Source organism: Lissotriton helveticus, chromosome 8, assembly GCF_964261635.1.
Source record: "Lissotriton helveticus chromosome 8, aLisHel1.1, whole genome shotgun sequence".
Classification (NCBI taxonomy): Eukaryota; Metazoa; Chordata; class Amphibia; order Caudata; family Salamandridae; genus Lissotriton; species Lissotriton helveticus.
In genome coordinates, this window is record NC_136069.1 from 608,779,191 (window position 1) to 608,796,257 (window position 17,067).

The window sequence follows — 17,067 nt, forward strand, 5'->3', positions numbered from 1 at the left end:
TGACATGCTGCACAGCAAAGACAGTGGATCTCCTTTGCGCACCTCTTTCTGAGGTACTCTTGTTCCTACTTTCTTTGGCCCAGCAGGGCTCGGCTCTGGTCACTTTAAAGGGCTTACCTCTCTGCCATTTCACCCTTTATTAGGCTTCCAGGTCAGCCTTCTTTTTTGAAGTCCCCAGCTGTAAATCTCTTTCTTAAGGGCATTACTCCTCTTTTTCCTTATGTTCCCTTTGTAATGCCCAGTGAGACTTGAACTTGGTTCTTGCGTATCTTACGTGCGCTCCCTTTGAGCCACTACATAACTGTCCCCTCAGGCTTTAAGCTTTAAAAACTGCCTTTCTGGTGGCCATCACCTCTGCGCGCAGGGTGAGTGAGCTCCAGGCTTTTCCTTCTAAACCTCCTTTTCTGGCTGTTTATCCGGACAAGGTTGTACTTCGAACTTGTCCTTCCTTCCTTCCCTCCCAAAGTGGTTACTTCTTTCCACATTGGACAGACCCCCACTTTGCCCACCTTCTTTCCGCCTCTGCATCTTTCCAATATGTGCGCTTTTATTTTATTTGGATCACACAAAGCAATTCCGGGTGGATGACCAGCTTTTTGTTGGCTACGTGGGCGCCAAAAAAGGTTGGGTTGTGCACAAACTGACCATTTCTAGATGGGTTGTTTTGTGCATCAAAGATTGCTATTCCGTGGGAAAGGAGGCACCTCCAGTGGGGTTCCGCTCCCATTCCACCAGGGCGACGGCAGCTACCACTGCTTTGAGATGTGGAGTCCCCCTTAATGACATCTGTCAGGCAGCTACTTGGGCATCGCTGCACACATTAACAAAACACTACTGCCTGGACAGCAAAGTCCAGAGAGACTGCTTCTTTGGCTGCTCTGTTCTCCAGGTTTCTGATGTGAACTTGGTTCGCAGACCCACCTCCGAGGTTGGTATTGCTGGGGGTATCTATTCTAAGTTAAGACATCTATAACTAATTGTTTCTTTCAGATGAATAAGTTACTTACCTTCGATAACGATACATCTGTAAGAGACATAGATTAGTTATAGATTCCTTACCACCCCACCCATTCTCCCCGTTCTCCAAACTAATTTCTAGGGTTAAGGACTTTCTTTCAGGGCCCTAGTTTTGGGCACCAGTGGTCAGTGTCTTGCATGGCTCTGCGCTTCTGGCGTGGAAAGTTGTGTACAGAACTGACGTCCGCATGAGGGCGGCGTCTGTAGCTACCACATCATCATCCCGGCGACCACGCTACAAACGGCGAACGCGGAACCGACCGATGACACCTTTCGACGTGCAGGGGTACTGCTGATGAAAAACATTCCGGATCCAGTCTGATGCCTGGGGGTAATTCTAAGTTAAGGAGTCTATAACTAATCTATGTCTCTAATAGATATATCGTTACTGTTGGACTTGGCCTTTCCCCCGAAATATTTCGCTTTTGCCCCCCTAATTTGAAATGTCTCCCCCATGGTAATAAACCTGTATAGGCCATGTGTGGTGTGAGACACCTTGTTAATATGTAATGGTGTGAGCACTTGTAAATTTCCCCCATTTTATAAATGCACCTGACTTAAATGTTCTGTGTTTAAAATGGATGCCATGGCCATGGGTTTTGCCACCGGACTGCCATAGGTCAGCGGTCTAGATAATATTACCCAGCCACCACTAGCTTTTGGAGGGAAAGCCTGGCACCCAAGGTGCTCAACCCCTCCCCTTGAGCTGTTTAGGCCACCTTTGCCAACATTCTAGAAGGTTCTGGCACTGCCTGGGAGGAGGGTATAAGTAAGGGGAATGTGCCACCAGAGAGACACACAGAGCTGGGACAAGAATGTGAGGGGACCTGCTGCGAGGTGTTACCGCCACATGGGCCTGTGAGCTGGGCCCTGCACCCCTAAACCCCCCCCCCTCTGCTGTCCCCCGGGCCCCTGACGAAGGAGGGCCCCTACCCAGGTCCATGACACCGTGGGGACTGTGAATAACGCCAGCGCTGCGCAACAGTAGCCCCAGGAGGTGAGGAGTGGGCCCATGAGGAACTGAAGTGGGACTGTCTTCCCCCCCCCCCCCACCTGGAGGAGCTGTGTGCCCCCCCTTTTTGAAGCGCTGGGCCGTGAGGATTGGCCCCCTGAGGGACTGTGGCGTGCTAAAGCACTGTGCCCTGTGACTGGTGTGGCCCCCTAAGAGCTGTGTGGGCCGAGGGAGGAGCGGTGCACTGTGAATAGCGCCGTTTACTGAGGAGAATGGCGCCGTGTGGCCTGAAGGGACTGTGAGGGGGATAGAGCATGAGGAGCCTACCCTCGTTTTGGCGCCCTTGCGGAAATATAAATAATTAATAAAAGGGAGCCTACCCCTGATTGCGGCCGTCCTCACCGCCGCAGCCCGAGGAGTGTTGGCGCTGCCTTGCACCGGTTGGATATCGCCGAAAAACACTGCCGCAGCCCGGCGCCGCCTTGAAGGGACCCCCACTGTTGTGGTTAATGTTGCGGCGGCCCCCGGTGCCAGGAGAGGGCCGCCGAAGTGAAGAGAGGCCGCGCTAGGCCCTGAGGACGCCGTCACTCGCGCCACGTGACGGGGGTGCCCGGCCGCGTCATTGACCGCACCCCCGCCCAGCCGCGCACGGATTGGCTGCCCAGCCGGGCAGCAGGGAAAGGCCGCGGAAGCTGCTGCAAAGCCCCGAGTTCCCGCGAGGCCGAGGGAACCTGGGCGAAGCCGACGGCGGTGTTGCGGGGCTCCCGTGGTGGAGAGGGAGCCCCGACTGGCCACGAGAAGCGTCGCCGCCGTGAGGAGAGAGAGTGGAGGGCGGGAGCCTACCCCGCCTCCGCCTGTGAGAAGTGCCCCGAGTGTTGCGGCCAGAGCCCGGAGAGGAGGGGCTCACTGCCGAAATGCAGCAGACAGAAGGAAAATAAAACAACAGTAAAACTATCTTATTGTCCTTTTATTTTTACTTCCAGTCCACCGTGTCAAGGGTGGGTCCGGGCCATGCCGCAGCATCATACAGTGGGGAGAGGCATGGTTGGAACTGAAAGAGCGCATGTTGGTTTGGTCGGCCGTCTTATGCCGGCCAAACCGACATGCACACTTGGATATCGCCAGGCTGTTCTTTGGAGATATTCTAGTGGTTAGGAGCACAGGCTCCTAGTCCCTCCTGGAGCGCAAAACCGTCCCGCTCCTCCCTATCCCAGCGCTTCTCTCATGCTGGGAGTGGTGTGGCTCACTGGTTAGAGGCGGCAGACCCGGGAGCAGAGGAGGGCCCGGGACCAGGGTTCCATTCCCGACGCGGCAGGGTCTTGGACCTGGGTCAACGGACTCGATAATTCTCGCCTCGGTGCCTACTCTAACTAGGGATCACACTCGGCAACTCTGGGCATTAGCTTGCCTCATCTCCACAACGGCCCCCCACATACGCCGGGGATGCCTGGTTTCACCTTGGAGATACCCAGAAGGGACCATCTCACAGGGAAAGCCAGGGCGCGTTCCCCAGCGGTCTACAGCGCAGAGATACTCCTTCGGGAGTCGATTCTAGCGCTTTAGAAACCCACAATCAATCAATCAACCAATAGCATGAGAGAAGCGCTGGGATTGTGTGCGGTTTGGGATTCTGTGATCATGGGAATTGTAATGCTGGGACGGGAACAGAGGAGCAGCGCGGGAACAGAAGATCGCGGCAGCAAAGGTATGTTTATCATTTTATTAATATTGCCTCTCCCCACCTCGGATTGGCAGCAGCAGCCGCCGCTGCATCATAATGGGGCTGTATATTGTAGAAAATTAATTTCATTTATAAAAAAATAATGCTTGACCTAGGTTTGGTTCAGTTTTCCTAACTAGGCCACATTATAAAAAGTACATATTTAAATGTTTTGCACAAACATGGTTTAAATTTAGCTTTTCAGAAAAGCATTGAAATTCAGTTACAGCTGCGGTCTGTCTCTGTACGTGTAATGTAACATTTTTCTCTAGCTCTTATCTGAGGGATGTGGTTTTGACACTTGACAAGGTTATGTCCTGATTTATCTATTGCTATATTCGCAATGCCATTGTATTATGTTGTATCTCTCATGTTTCTGTCCTATAAAAATCGTTTGCAACTAAGTGTTTTTTGGAAATTAGCAGTCTGATTGGTTTGCTGTGCAAGTAACATTGTAGACCTGGATTTTTATATAATGTGCTATGAAATTCTATGCTGTCTTTGTCTGAAACATAATAGAGATGTGCTGCTTGGGGGAGGGGGTGAAGTTAACTCGCATTGTCATTCTGTTGTATTGGAGAGGGCTAGAAGCTGCGTGGCCCTATTGTGTTGGGGCTTGCTATTTGTTTATTTGCTAATGCGCCTTGACAACTTAATTTATTTAAGGCAAACCATGTTATTGCATTCAAAAATGAATTTGGCTTCTGATTCTAAATTTGTACTTTGTGTAATGATTAATTTGACACTTACATACATCTATATACTGAGAACTGGAAGAAGTCTGCGGGTGCTTAATTTTCCTTAATGGTCTTGAGAAAACGTCTCTCTTTCCTGAGAATTGACCCTCGTTAATTCTAATTGAGATCTAGCGTCAACAATAAATAGTTAAAGAAAAATCTTGTTGCCTGATGATTTTGCTTATTTTTTTTGTCCAGTAAGGCTTGGTTTATCAATTTTTCAAACTCATGGTTCCATTTCATATGTATTAGGCCACACCATTAGTTATATTAAGAGGCTCCCCGCCTTTTTCATTCCATTTAAAACACAATATCTGTCTTGGAGATGAGCCAGGAACATTGCTGCCCTCTTTCGTGCTATGCCATCTGGAGAGATGTTTTTTTCATACCTTTTTGTAGATATGCATCTGTGACTGCATTCCAGCGGTATTAAGTGTTGCATGTTATTGTTCATAGGTTAGCCAATTTGCAGGAACATTAACATTACACTGCCAGCAGCTGCTGAAGTGACATCGCACAGCCTTTGATTCTGCCTACCCCAGGGCTTTAAGTGGGATGAAAGAACGGGAGGGGGGGGGGTCTCAAAGGAGCGTGGCCAGTGTAATTGAGGGCGTGGCTTAAAAACACATCAGCTAAAAATCTGTGTTTAGCATAGTGTGCCACCAACTGTTTTGCTGCTTGTCATTGCATCAACGTGTTTTTTTTGTTTTGTAAAGCGCAAACTCGACCCGAAGGTATCGGACACTGAGCACCAGTTGAATTACAGACAAACACATTCATTTGTTTAGGCACAGGGAAATTAAGCGATTTGTTCAGGATCACAGGAAGCTTGAGCCTCCCGCCAGACTCAAACCTGGTTCCCCAACTTCAGTCGGCCACCCATACAACAAGTGGCATTACACCTACAACATGCCAAGACTATTGGCTTTGTCAATGGTTGATAGTTGCATAAGCAACAACTCTGGCTTCCTTATACATATGAAAACCCTTCAGTTCTCAAATGAGACTTTGAAATAACTTAAGGAGTCTCTTTGAAGTTATATCACAGGCAGTGAAGGGTGGTACTGCTACAGAGTTAAGATTTTTTTTTTCAGCCTGAGGGTGAGGGCAAAAATGGAGAGCCCGATAGAGACCCGTCTCAACACCTGCTTTTTAGAACTGCCGGTGCTGAGCACCTGCAGGACCCGGCCCACTTAATTCCCGGACCTGCTCCTCAATGACATCACCGATGTTGACCACTTACCCCACCCGTAGCTTTTAAAAAACTGACACCTGGAGTTTTTAAGCTGAAGGCATGCTTGAAAATTCTCCTTTCTTGCCTTTCTTCAGCTTTTCGCTAGTTACCAATGCGTCACAACGAGACGGCGCAATTGCGGCACTTTTGCGGAGGCGCTATGGCGTAGCAGCATGACAGGCGCGCGGCTTTCTCTTGACAGCTGCAGCTGTCTGCGCGACAGGTGCACCGAGCGCGCGCCGCCGCCACACCTGCATTCTTCCGCTGCTGCCGCGCTTGGTTTCTGTCCGCCTGGGTCCTGCCGGCCTCCCAGGTGCAAATTGATATGCCGCAATCAGGCTGTGATTTGCAGCCCGGTCCCCGCCCCCGCTCTCGTGTCCCTGCATTGCTAACAGTTTCTGGGTGGGTCGGTGTCAAGAGTCGGGAGTTATTTTTAAAGACTCAAGAGGTGAGGCTTGTCGCGCAGAGCCAGGAAGAGGGCGGTTTATGTTTGCAGAGCTGACATCAAAGTGCGCAGCTCTGCCTACACACAGGCAGAGGACTTGCCCCCTCCGGAGCAGCAGGTACTCTTTCCCGCACAGAGCCACCGGCTGACCAAAATCACAGCCCTGCTGTTGTTTTCTTCGCTGGGAGTTTGCTTGAATCATTTTTTACCTTTTTCCCTGTGTGCGTCGGACTTTGGAGTTTGGAACTGTGCTGAGCAAGTGGCTGGATTTGATATGAGCGACTAAGCAGCAGCGCTGGCTTTCGACTGCTAAAAACTAAGCCATCGCATTTTGCTTCTCTCCCCCAGGACAACGTCAACGTTTTTCTGAAAGCTTGTGGAAAACTTGGACTGAAGGACGCGCAGCTTTTTCACCCGGGGGATCTGCAGGACCTGTCGAACCGCGTCACTGTCAAGTAAGTTTCCAAAACGGCGTTAAAGTTTCTTGATGTGTTTTACTGTGTGGGTTTAAATCCGGGAAGAGGCGCTGCAGTATAGTTTAAATCACAGCAAAGTGGAGAAGACGCATGCTAGTGCTTTGAGTAATCGGATAGGGTCTACGAAGCCAACTTTCTGATTCTAAAAATTGCCCTGGGTGTTTGAGCGAGCATGCAGCACTGTGGCTGTGTTTTTGTGCCTGATGACCTGCTCGGAGTGTGTGGCGAGCTTATGAATAGAAACACTTATTTTGTCAACATCTAAGTATAGCAAATGACTGGTCTCTTTAGAGCAGCATGCTGGCAAGGTCGATCCCTCCCTGGTGAGGGACTCTGAAGGCCTTGCTCTCCAGTTGAAACAGTTTGTTTAGGAGCTGGGTACATACAAAAATGGTGCGGTCTTTAGCAGTGGTCGAACAAGCTCAGGGAACATTGTGATTGAGTCTCTGGTGTTGACATTCTGCCGCAAATTTCCTATATTTGGAGTGCATTTGATGGTGCTTAGATGTGGTGTATGCCTGCACGTTCTCCAGGCTACATCGCAACGGTTACCCTTCTCTCCAGCGAGCGCGGTGGTGGTGATCGTGCTTATCTGAAGGCATTACCGGGGTGTGCACTGGATTAGAAGATAAATCTCACAGTTACTGCTAACCATTTCTTTTGCCCTTTGGCATTTGGCTGTAAACGCATTTTGATGCTAAAGCAAATAAGGCCTACGACAAATATTCCCTCTGGGTTATTTTGGCTTTGCTCTTGTGAGTGGCGGTTTGCTATCCACACAAAGGACATGTTATGTTATTGGATCATCTTCTGTTTGAAAATATTGAAACAAGGGTTATTGTCTACTACAATTTATTGTTGTGTGATTGTGGTTTAAGGTTTGTTAGTGGTATTATGTAATGGTACGGATTATTTTGTGAACCTTAGAAACATGAAAGATGCAGCATGTGTGAAAGGGTGTATTATCATGGTGAAAATATTTCATCACATTGTAGGCCATTGGTGGCTAACTGCTTCTCTTAAAGTTCATAAAAAATTCTTTCTAGTATTTCTTCTGTTTCGTACATGTGGCTTGTCCGTGCTATAGTTCTTGTAATTTTAAATATCTAGCACAAAAGGCATCGGGCCATCAATCAAAAACCGTACTGGATTACCTTAGCTTTGACAAAAGGTGCCCATAGAAGAGTCAAATCCTAGTTGGGGTGTTACTAAAAAATTCCAAAGGCCTAAGCTCCTTTTTAATCATCTGGCCCCTCCTCACTGTGATTCATTAAAGGTGAACATAGTGGGCTTTCCCTGGAGCTCTTTGAAGGAGATTAGTATACCTCACTACTGGCGAAGTTCTAGGGAACTAATTTGTTAAAAATGAGCAAGGAACAGTTAATGGTGCAACCATTTTATTGATGCCTCCGTACTGCAGGAGTAAAAACCGTGTGCTCGCGATTCTGTGCAATGTAAACTTTTAGTTAAGTGTTGATATATGTAAGCCCCTTGATCTAAGGTCCTATCAAGTCTTGAGGATTCATCAGAGCTAGTTCCACCCCCACATCTATCCCAACACCATCTACTAGGTGTTGGTTCTATAATCGTGAGTCAACGAAAATAAAAATAATAGAAGGTAAAATGCTACAATCAGGTGTAAAATGGTTTCTAATAGTAATAAAGTGTATCAGGTGTACTATCCCGGTTCGACACTGGTCCTCCTCACACCTGTGATTTTAAAAGCATGTGGAGTAGTGTCGCCGAGCATAATCTTAATATTTTAACTACTAAGAATTATTCTGATCTTCTGCCCTGCCATTTTAGCGGGAGCGTAGTCTGTCTGCCATCATGATGTGCATGGTAAACCTATTGGGTGATACCAGTAGCACATCTTTATTAGTATAGTAAACCTGCTGTCTCATGTTAATAAGCTATTAGTTTCACAGGCTGAAGTTACTTATTTTATTGGCTCAGGTTTACGCTCCTGAGACAAAACCTATAGTTAGCATTACCCTTTGATGTCCTGTACTCTTATAAATCAAATTTGGAAAGTCAAACCTTTGTAAACAGCCTCAACTTAGTTAACCACGATTGACTAGGTCCTTTTCCCTAAAATGGTTGGCTACCACATGATTGCAAAGTGTAATTATATTACATATAACTGAAAACAACACCTTTTAAGATCTCAGTACTGTACATACACTAAGTCATTAGGACACGTAATTGTTGCTCGTGAGGGTAGGATGATTGTTCTAGACTAGTTTGCCTTCTGGAAATAATCGAAAAAAATAGATATGGTATACAGTAGCGTGTTTTCACTTTAGCTCCTCGCCCCAGAGCCTCTGCAGCCAGTGAAGAAATGTTTATAAGAACACACTCTTGCGGGCTTATTCATCCATATTGTAATACCTGGGCTTTCTCACAGAGTTGCGTTGAAGCTGCTTTAAGCTCTAGACAAAAGAAAATAATGAATGTAAGGCACACTGTTGCCTACAAAAATTACCGGATACTTCACTAGATTAGTTTCACAAAGATTGTAACAAGTGAATAAGAATACTGATTAGTTTAAATACGCCAATGTATATGTTGCTGCAAATGCTAATTTATTTTTTCTGTTTAGTACACTTTTGACACTGGTGTGGTCTCTTAATGATGTGAGCTGGGTGCTAGATGCTATGTCAGTAATGCATGTGAGACTTATGTCTGTTCATCTCAACCTACTTTTTGGGCAGACTTATAAAATCAAGATATCCCAAACCGCAAGATAAAAAACATGGCAACAAGAACTTGAGTAGACTCCTTAAATTGCAATCAGTATTTTGCACTCAGACAGGAATAACTTTGTCCTTGGTTTCTTGTACTCTTGAAGCTCTTCTCAGTGGCATGGTGTCAATGCTTTGTGAGTTGTGGCATGATTCTGAGTAAATTGTTGTTCCTGAATTTCACTGGACTTGCTACCAGCAAAATGTAGTTTTCCGGTTGCGCCACACACACTCGCCACACACACTCGCCACACACACTCGCCACACACGCTCGCCACACACGCTCGCCACACACGCTCGCCACACACGCTCGCCACACACGCTCGCCACACACGCTCGCCACACACGCTCGCCACACACGCTCGCCACACACGCTCGCCACACACGCTCGCCACACACGCTCGCCACACACGCTCGCCACACACGCTCGCCACACACGCTCGCCACACACGCTCGCCACACACGCTCGCCACACACGCACACACACGCACACACACGCACACACGCACACACGCACACACGCACGCACACACGCACACACGCACACACACGCACACACGCACACACGCACACACGCACACACACACGCCTCACTCGCTCTCTTCTTCCCTTCTAAACTGGAGTCAAAGACCCACTAGCTATGTACCCTGAGTAGCTTTTTCCCATCAACATTTCATGACTTGCAGTAGTAGACTGTAAACCTAGTGTTACTCTCTGGCCTAGAGAACACTGATTTTCTGGCTCTTAGCCATTTGTATCAGACTGTGAGTAAGTAATATAAAATGACCTTGGATCATCCTCCTATAACTTCTAGATTTTCCCCCCTGAAAATCAGCAAAAATAAATGATTCCCTCATTTGGATGAGATTGTTTAGGAGCACTGCATTGGATAATAGAAGTGATTTGGTAGGCACATAATCTGCAAGGGGATTGAAAATGAAAATTGTGCCATGTCACTAGAGTGTGTGGTTGGAAGATGTTTGGTAGGTTTGTCAAAGGATGACTGTGTTAGATAACTGAAACCCACTGTTTGGGGACATGACCATAAATTTATTTCATTTTAAAGGACCAAATAAAAGAAGAGAGTGGGGAAAAAAGTGCTCGTCCTTCTCCCCTTGATACCTATAGCAAACCGGAACGAGCTAGCTCCCATATCCTTCAGCTAGCATCCAGTGTTTATATAGTAGTCTCTCTGGAAAAAAACATTAGTTTTTTTAAAGAATCTTCACACACCAACCTAGTTGGTGGCATGCTTCATCATCGGGTTCCTACCTATGGGGCAGAGGGCCTCCTAGGTGTGCAGCGACGCCGTATTACAGCAGAGCGGAATTTTGTGAATGTAATATATTAAAACTACGTCCTGGATTCTCTTCCTCATCAGGATACATTTAATAATGAGCTACCAGGGCAGGATTAAAAACACTACTGATTTGCTGATGTGACCGAGAAAAATGATCTCACACATTTTGGAATGGTATACATGTTTTAGCCAATTAATGTGTGGCTTTCTTCAGGACCAGTGCTGTCGAGGCCAGTAGCGACCCTGAACAGATGCAATGAAAAGCACAATCCCTGAGGTGTGCGTGGATAAGTGCAAGTTCGTAACTTATGATGTACCCCCGAAGTGGAATGTTATAGTTGCAATAAATGTTATGCAACATGGACCCTGGTGATTTATTGTCACACTTTTATCAAGGTCTTTTGCCTGCTTTTTCACCTGCTAAGCGGGATCGGATGTGAGGTATCATATTACTCGGTTACAACCACTATTGTTTTGAATTGTGGCCTAGGAATGCATTATTAAAATTGTCCTGAACAGCAAGAGTATTCTGGAGGTAGTTTTAATATATCACATTCACAAAAATTAACGTCACTAAAAAAAAATCCTGCTCTGCTGTAATCTGGCGTCTCAGCACACCTTAGGTGAGAACCCGATGATGAAGCATGCCACCTACTAGGTTGGTGGGTGAGGGTTCTATAAAAAAAAGAATGTTTTTTTTGAGAGATTACTAAATATACACTGGATGCTAGTTGAATGATATGGTAGTTAGCTTGTTCTTGTTGTTTGCTAAATTTCATTTTAAGGGCACAACAGGTCAAGTTAACCTCCGTGGTTAAGACTAATTTCTCTTCATAGAGAGAAGTAGCCTCATGATGAGAGATGCAGACTCCGTTCTTAACCCCGTTAACAAGAAACAGACCTAGGCCCATAGTAGCAAATTACATTACTCAGAAAACTGTTATATTTTAAGGGAGTTGCTCTTAGATATATAAATATTTTAAAAAAGTATCAAGTCAAAAAAGATGATTAGATGAGAAGAGAAAATATAAGGGGTACACTTGTTCTAACATAGTGCAGAGGAGCACGAATACAGGGATGCAAATGAATGTGGTAGAGTACATTGATTATGCACATGTTTTTCCAGGAAAACTGCTACAAATTGACCCCAGTTTATTAGCAGGAAAAAGGAAAATTAAAGCACCTGATAGCATCAGTATCAGCCTCCAGAAAAATTGGAAACATGACAAATTTTAAACAGTTTTGTTTTTCAGTCTGCTATAAATCATCTGAGAAATTTTACCATTGACTTTAGTATTGGAGCACGTCCTATTCCTCCCTAGATGTGGAACTTGGTAATTGAGAAGTGACATTTTCGGTTTCTATTAATGTAGTTGGAGATACGGAAGGCTTTCAGTCATTGGTTTAGATAAGCAGGCTCCAAAGTATGTACATTTCCCTGATACCCTATTGCAAAGAGCACAGTCTTATCTGCTGTGCACAGGAAATTCTTCTCTACTTTTGGTTGATAAGTCAGTCTGCTGAGCATCAGTTCTTTCTGCCACAGATATGCTTGGCCTTGTTTTTTCTCCTCCAGTCTGTCCTGGTGCACTTAAGCTCATCTCATTTTGTAAGTCCCAAATTTGGTATTTTACAAACTACCTGCTCTGGGCCCACCCTGCCTCCCAACCTCCTCCTCCTCTTGTATCCCTCCTTGCGAATAGATGGGCCCTTTCCACTGGAGAGTACTGTGAATCTTAGAGCTACCCTCTTGTCTTTGCACCTACTTCCAGGTCTTCCATTGAGGACTTTTTAGCATGAACAGCCCCAAAGTCTCTTAGGATCCTCGTACTTGAATGATATTTTGTGAGTGAATGAGTAAACGCTTTCACCTGCAGCACAGATTTCTTTCACAAGACACAGGAGCATGAGGTGTCTCCTGCCAGAAGCATGTATGTAAACTCCCGTGAATTAACTGGTGGGGCTATGTGGGAAAGATAAAGCACGCTCTGTTATTAAAGCATGGTGTCACGTTTGTTTCACTTGTACAAAATCTATAACAAGCACTTGTAAGCCAATAAACCCTAAATTCAGTGTTGACAAAAGAAATTTAAAAAATGCTTACTATAGTGCAAAATAATGTAACAAAGGATTCCTTTGTGTATACCAATGCGTGGAAGAGGTAAATAATTAAATCTGTGATTACAGAATATGCTTTTCAGATGTAAAATAGTTCCTCATGCATTCTGTAGGAAGGTAGGATCCTTCTAGCATGGTTACCCCCGCTTTTTGCCTTGTGTCAGTGTATTTTTGACACGTCTGACTGGGATCCTGCTAATCAGGACCCGGGTCACTGTGTTTTTTACTATAATTTGACAATGGTAAGTACTGTTGTACCTCCACAATTGGTTACTGGTGTTCCCTTGTAAGTCCCTAGTATATGGCACTAAGGTACCCAGGGCATAGATACACCAGGCGTCTTCCATGGGCTCCAGCATGTATTATGCCACACATGGGAGATAACTCAAATTTTGACTACAGGGCTGCCATTGCAGCCTGCGTGAGTTGGTGCTCGCACCAACCACTAATATAATTTTTCTTATATCTGAGGTCACTACACTTAAAAACGATTGTCCTGAAGGCAAGGTGCTTGGTGGTGAGTGGGAGGGTGCCCCTGCATGAGAAGGACATCCCTACAAACCCCATAGTTGATTCTCTAGGCTTTGTAAGTTATTCAGGCATTTTGATACATATAGTGGACATCAGTCATCACTAGATGTCTAACTATATATTGTCTGCACCGGACCTGGTCATGTTTGATGATCAAACATGTTGGAATTATACCGCAACACAGATTTCAGTGTTGAAAGCATGATCCCATGTACTAGGGGGCGCCCTTAGGGTACACCCCTGTACTTCTGGTTTCAGCCTTTCCGGGTCTGACCGCAATCTAGTGCTTCTGTGAACACAGCCACAATTCTGCATTCCTGTTGCTGAGCCAAACTCCAGTAGGGAAAGGTAGAACAATAGGTTTCCTGTCGCAGTGAGGTGTGACCACCTCCCAGACAGGACGTAGTGTATTGGGCTGGGGTGGGGTCATTTCCAGCACCACCAGACTGCTTTTTAAAGGCACATTTGGTGCACTTCTTGCATACTCCAGTTTGAGCGAGATCAGGGCGCCCTTGGCTACCGCTCTGGTGTGAAACTGGACAAAGGACATGGGAGTATCCTCCTCTCTGTCCAGTCCCTCCTCCTCCTTCCTAGGGTATTTGAGGGCTTACCCGTGGGTGGGTCCTCAGATTCGTTGTTAGACAGGATGCAAGACTGAAACCACGTCACTCTTTAACCATCTGGACACTTGGACTTTGTTGGTCTTCGCCCGGAACAGAGACTGCATCAAGGAAGACTACTGCTGCTTCTGGTTTTGCTCTTTTGCAAGTCCTCTTCGTCATTTATGACTGTGCTTTTCAGGCTCTTTACCAGACCTGTGGGCATCAAGGACACCCAAAGTTATCTCCATTGGAGTAGCGAAGTCACTACCCTGCATCTGCAGGCACTGCAGCAAAGCTGACCGATCTGCTGCTCCTGATGTCCCACGGAATTCGAAAGACTCAGCAGCACAGGTGGTCATTTTGCAACTCCCTTGAGGCCTGACCTGTCCTCTCTGCAATTTTGAGGCGAGTATCCCTTGCCTCACCACTGGGACCAAACCCCTCTGCACCGCATCAGCTTGCTGTTGCCAAGACTTATTGGCACTGCACTCCAGAGGTCTTTAGGCTACAAGAAGCTCTAGTCTCCAGCATCTCTTACTGTCAAGTACAGCATCCTCGGCACCATGGGCCTACTTTCTTGGTGAGCTGCTCGAGGGCATCTTGTGACTCCTGTACCTCTGGCGTTTGGTCCTCTGGAGGGTATTCAACTCCCGGGGGCTCCCCTGCTTGCTCGCGGCCTGCTCTGGCTCTCCTGCTTGTGGCGAGTCCCTTGGACCTTGCTGTTCCAACATTGCTCCTTCTTCGCTCTCCACGCCAGTTGCAGCTGCCAAGGGTTGTTGGTGCTTCCGTCAGACACTGAACCTATGGTTCTCCACTTCCAATGTGGGACAGCTTGTGCATGGCTCCTGGTCTTCCTCCGCATTGCCTGGTCCTCGCAGCTGCAGCGACAAGGTCACCGTCAACACTTATGAATCTTCCTACATCGGTGGGCATTGCTCTTCTGTACCTCGTGGTCACCCCCGACTGGCATCAACTCTGCCCCCTCCTCTTATGGGTTCTTTTCTTCAAGAATCTGCCCTTGGATTCTACCGGACTCTTGCACAGTCTTCTCCAGCGGCATCTTTCCTGAAGTCCTCCATTGTGGTCTACAACGGTTTCCAACGTCACTTCGCACCTATGCACCCGGCTTCCTTGGTGTAGGTATCCTGGGGTATCCACTGGTGGGGTGACTCTCCAACCTCCTGTCTTCCACGGGGTCTTTTCAGGGTCCACTGGGAAGGGTCCTTCTTCAAAACTGCAACCGCGACTTCTATTGGACAAACGGCTGTGTTTCTACTCTGCACACAGCCTCCGTGGGGTTCTTGGGTACTTACCTTCAGTGGTTGATTATGTCCCCAGCTCCTCCGAGTCTCCTGGTCCAATTCCCGACTTCAGTCACAGTTCGCATTCTACTTTTATTAGTATATGGTTTGGTCGCTCCCTGGAGACCACTGTATTTTGTGCTTGATCACCTATTTGCAGGTGAAGTATTATTGTGTATTTATGTTTATATCTCCGGGTAGGAGCTATACTAATGTGTTAGTGCATGTTGTGTAATAAATAGACATTTTTTATATATACACGGTATGGTTCTTTTTCATTTAACCTTCACTACATGATTAACCTGGTAAAACAAGCTGCTTAACACTAAGTTAAGCATGAAGGCTTAACTTGGAGTACCCCTTTGAGAGCTTTCAAAAGGTTATCAAAGACCACTAAAATCACCATAAGGGGTGCCTGGATTAGTGCAAGGTGCTTCACTTTGTGCACCACATACTAAACCAGCCTCTTAAACATTCCATTTGTGGTGTAAGGATGCACTTGAATGTGCTATAGAAAGAGGCTGAGATTAAAATACTCTTGTAGTTTGAATCAGGATTTGATTGACACTGTCTCAAGTCAATTGCTGAAGGTTTCTGAGCCAAATAAGTCAGCAGCTGAAGACGGCAGAACCACAACCCGTTAGATTATGTGTAGAATACAATATGTTTGCCTAGATTGGCGCAAGCGCCATTATATGTCAGACCTGTAAAATGTCTTCAGATGAGAGAAAATGTTAATTTTCTCGGTTTTTGTATTTATCATTTTTAAACAATTTAAACAAAAAAAGAATGGCAGCACAATATCTGACCAGGCGGCAGCTTTCATTTTAGATATCTAATCTAATTAGACATTTTTATAATATGAAAGCCTAAAGCATTGGCTATTGCCAACTCCACTGTTGAATTGTTTTAAGCCCCACAGATAGTCAGATGCTTTATAAATTTCAACGGATGTTCAAGCAGAGCTGCTTGCTTCTTGAGCGGTAGTTTTTTACAGAATGTTAATGTAGTATTTGGAACTTTTTGTTAAAAGATTTTTAATTCTGCCATTAAAGAGTAGGGCGTAGTGTTAACAAGAGCGAAAGCTCTTGTGCAGGTATGCTGAACAACTTGATCTAAATGATAGTCCAACCGCAAGAGATGACATAGTAGGCGTGCCTGGTTTGTACTCCTACACAATGAGGGAAGGGCGAGAACCTTAATTCTGTTGTAGAACTTTTGAAAGGACGTTGTGGTCCAAGTCATGACTGATCATTAGAAGCTATGAGATTGCTGTCAGTTGTCAATGCAGTTAGTGAGTTGTTTGGCGCTGGTCAACATGGATACCATCAACTTTGACTTGCGTCTTCAGTTGACATAACGAAACCTCCAAAGTATAAATTGCAATTCACTAAAGGAGTGACAAAAAACGTTTGACTGTCTAAGTATTTGGATCCCTGTGGCACACATCTAGCGAGGAACTGGCACCAACTGCACTTCTTGTTATGTTAACAGAGGTTTATGGTGCACTCTACTGCCATTCGTGGGGACCATGAGAGCTGTTGGGTTTGGATATCTTCACTGTCTTGTGGGAGTCTTTTCGGTTTGAGTTGAGTTAACATGCTCAATGGTGACACATCTCCAAGGATCCGGCTCACAAATTTTGAACACTGACTAGTTACATTTGCCACGATGTTGCCAAAGTGGCAGAAAAAAATATTATGCTAATAACCATGCCCTTATATAATATAATATAATATATTTGACTGGCCGCTTGCCCACTAGACAACAAAGATCTTTGTAACACCCTTCTCACAAGTGACTGTACTCCAGACTTCATCCTATATCTGTGCGTCAGATCTGGGAGTATATATCCAATTTGCAGGATAGGCTGAGAAAGAAGTACTTCAT

General features: G+C 46.0%; 1 protein-coding gene across 18 annotated transcripts in view; it reads left to right on the forward strand.

Annotated features, from left to right (window-relative positions):
- LMO7 (LIM domain 7) overlaps nt 1-17,067 on the forward strand; it is a 516,155-nt gene that overhangs the window by 257,961 nt on the left and 241,127 nt on the right. For 17 of the 18 annotated variants that reach the window (XM_078657448.1, XM_078657449.1, XM_078657451.1 and 14 more), the window contains exon 4: nt 6,454-6,560. In XM_078657448.1, the coding sequence (XP_078513574.1) occupies nt 6,454-6,560 (107 nt within the window). Of the gene's footprint in view, nt 1-6,118; nt 6,224-6,453; nt 6,561-17,067 lie in introns of those variants that run through there. The other variant, XM_078657446.1, reaches the window with a different exon arrangement.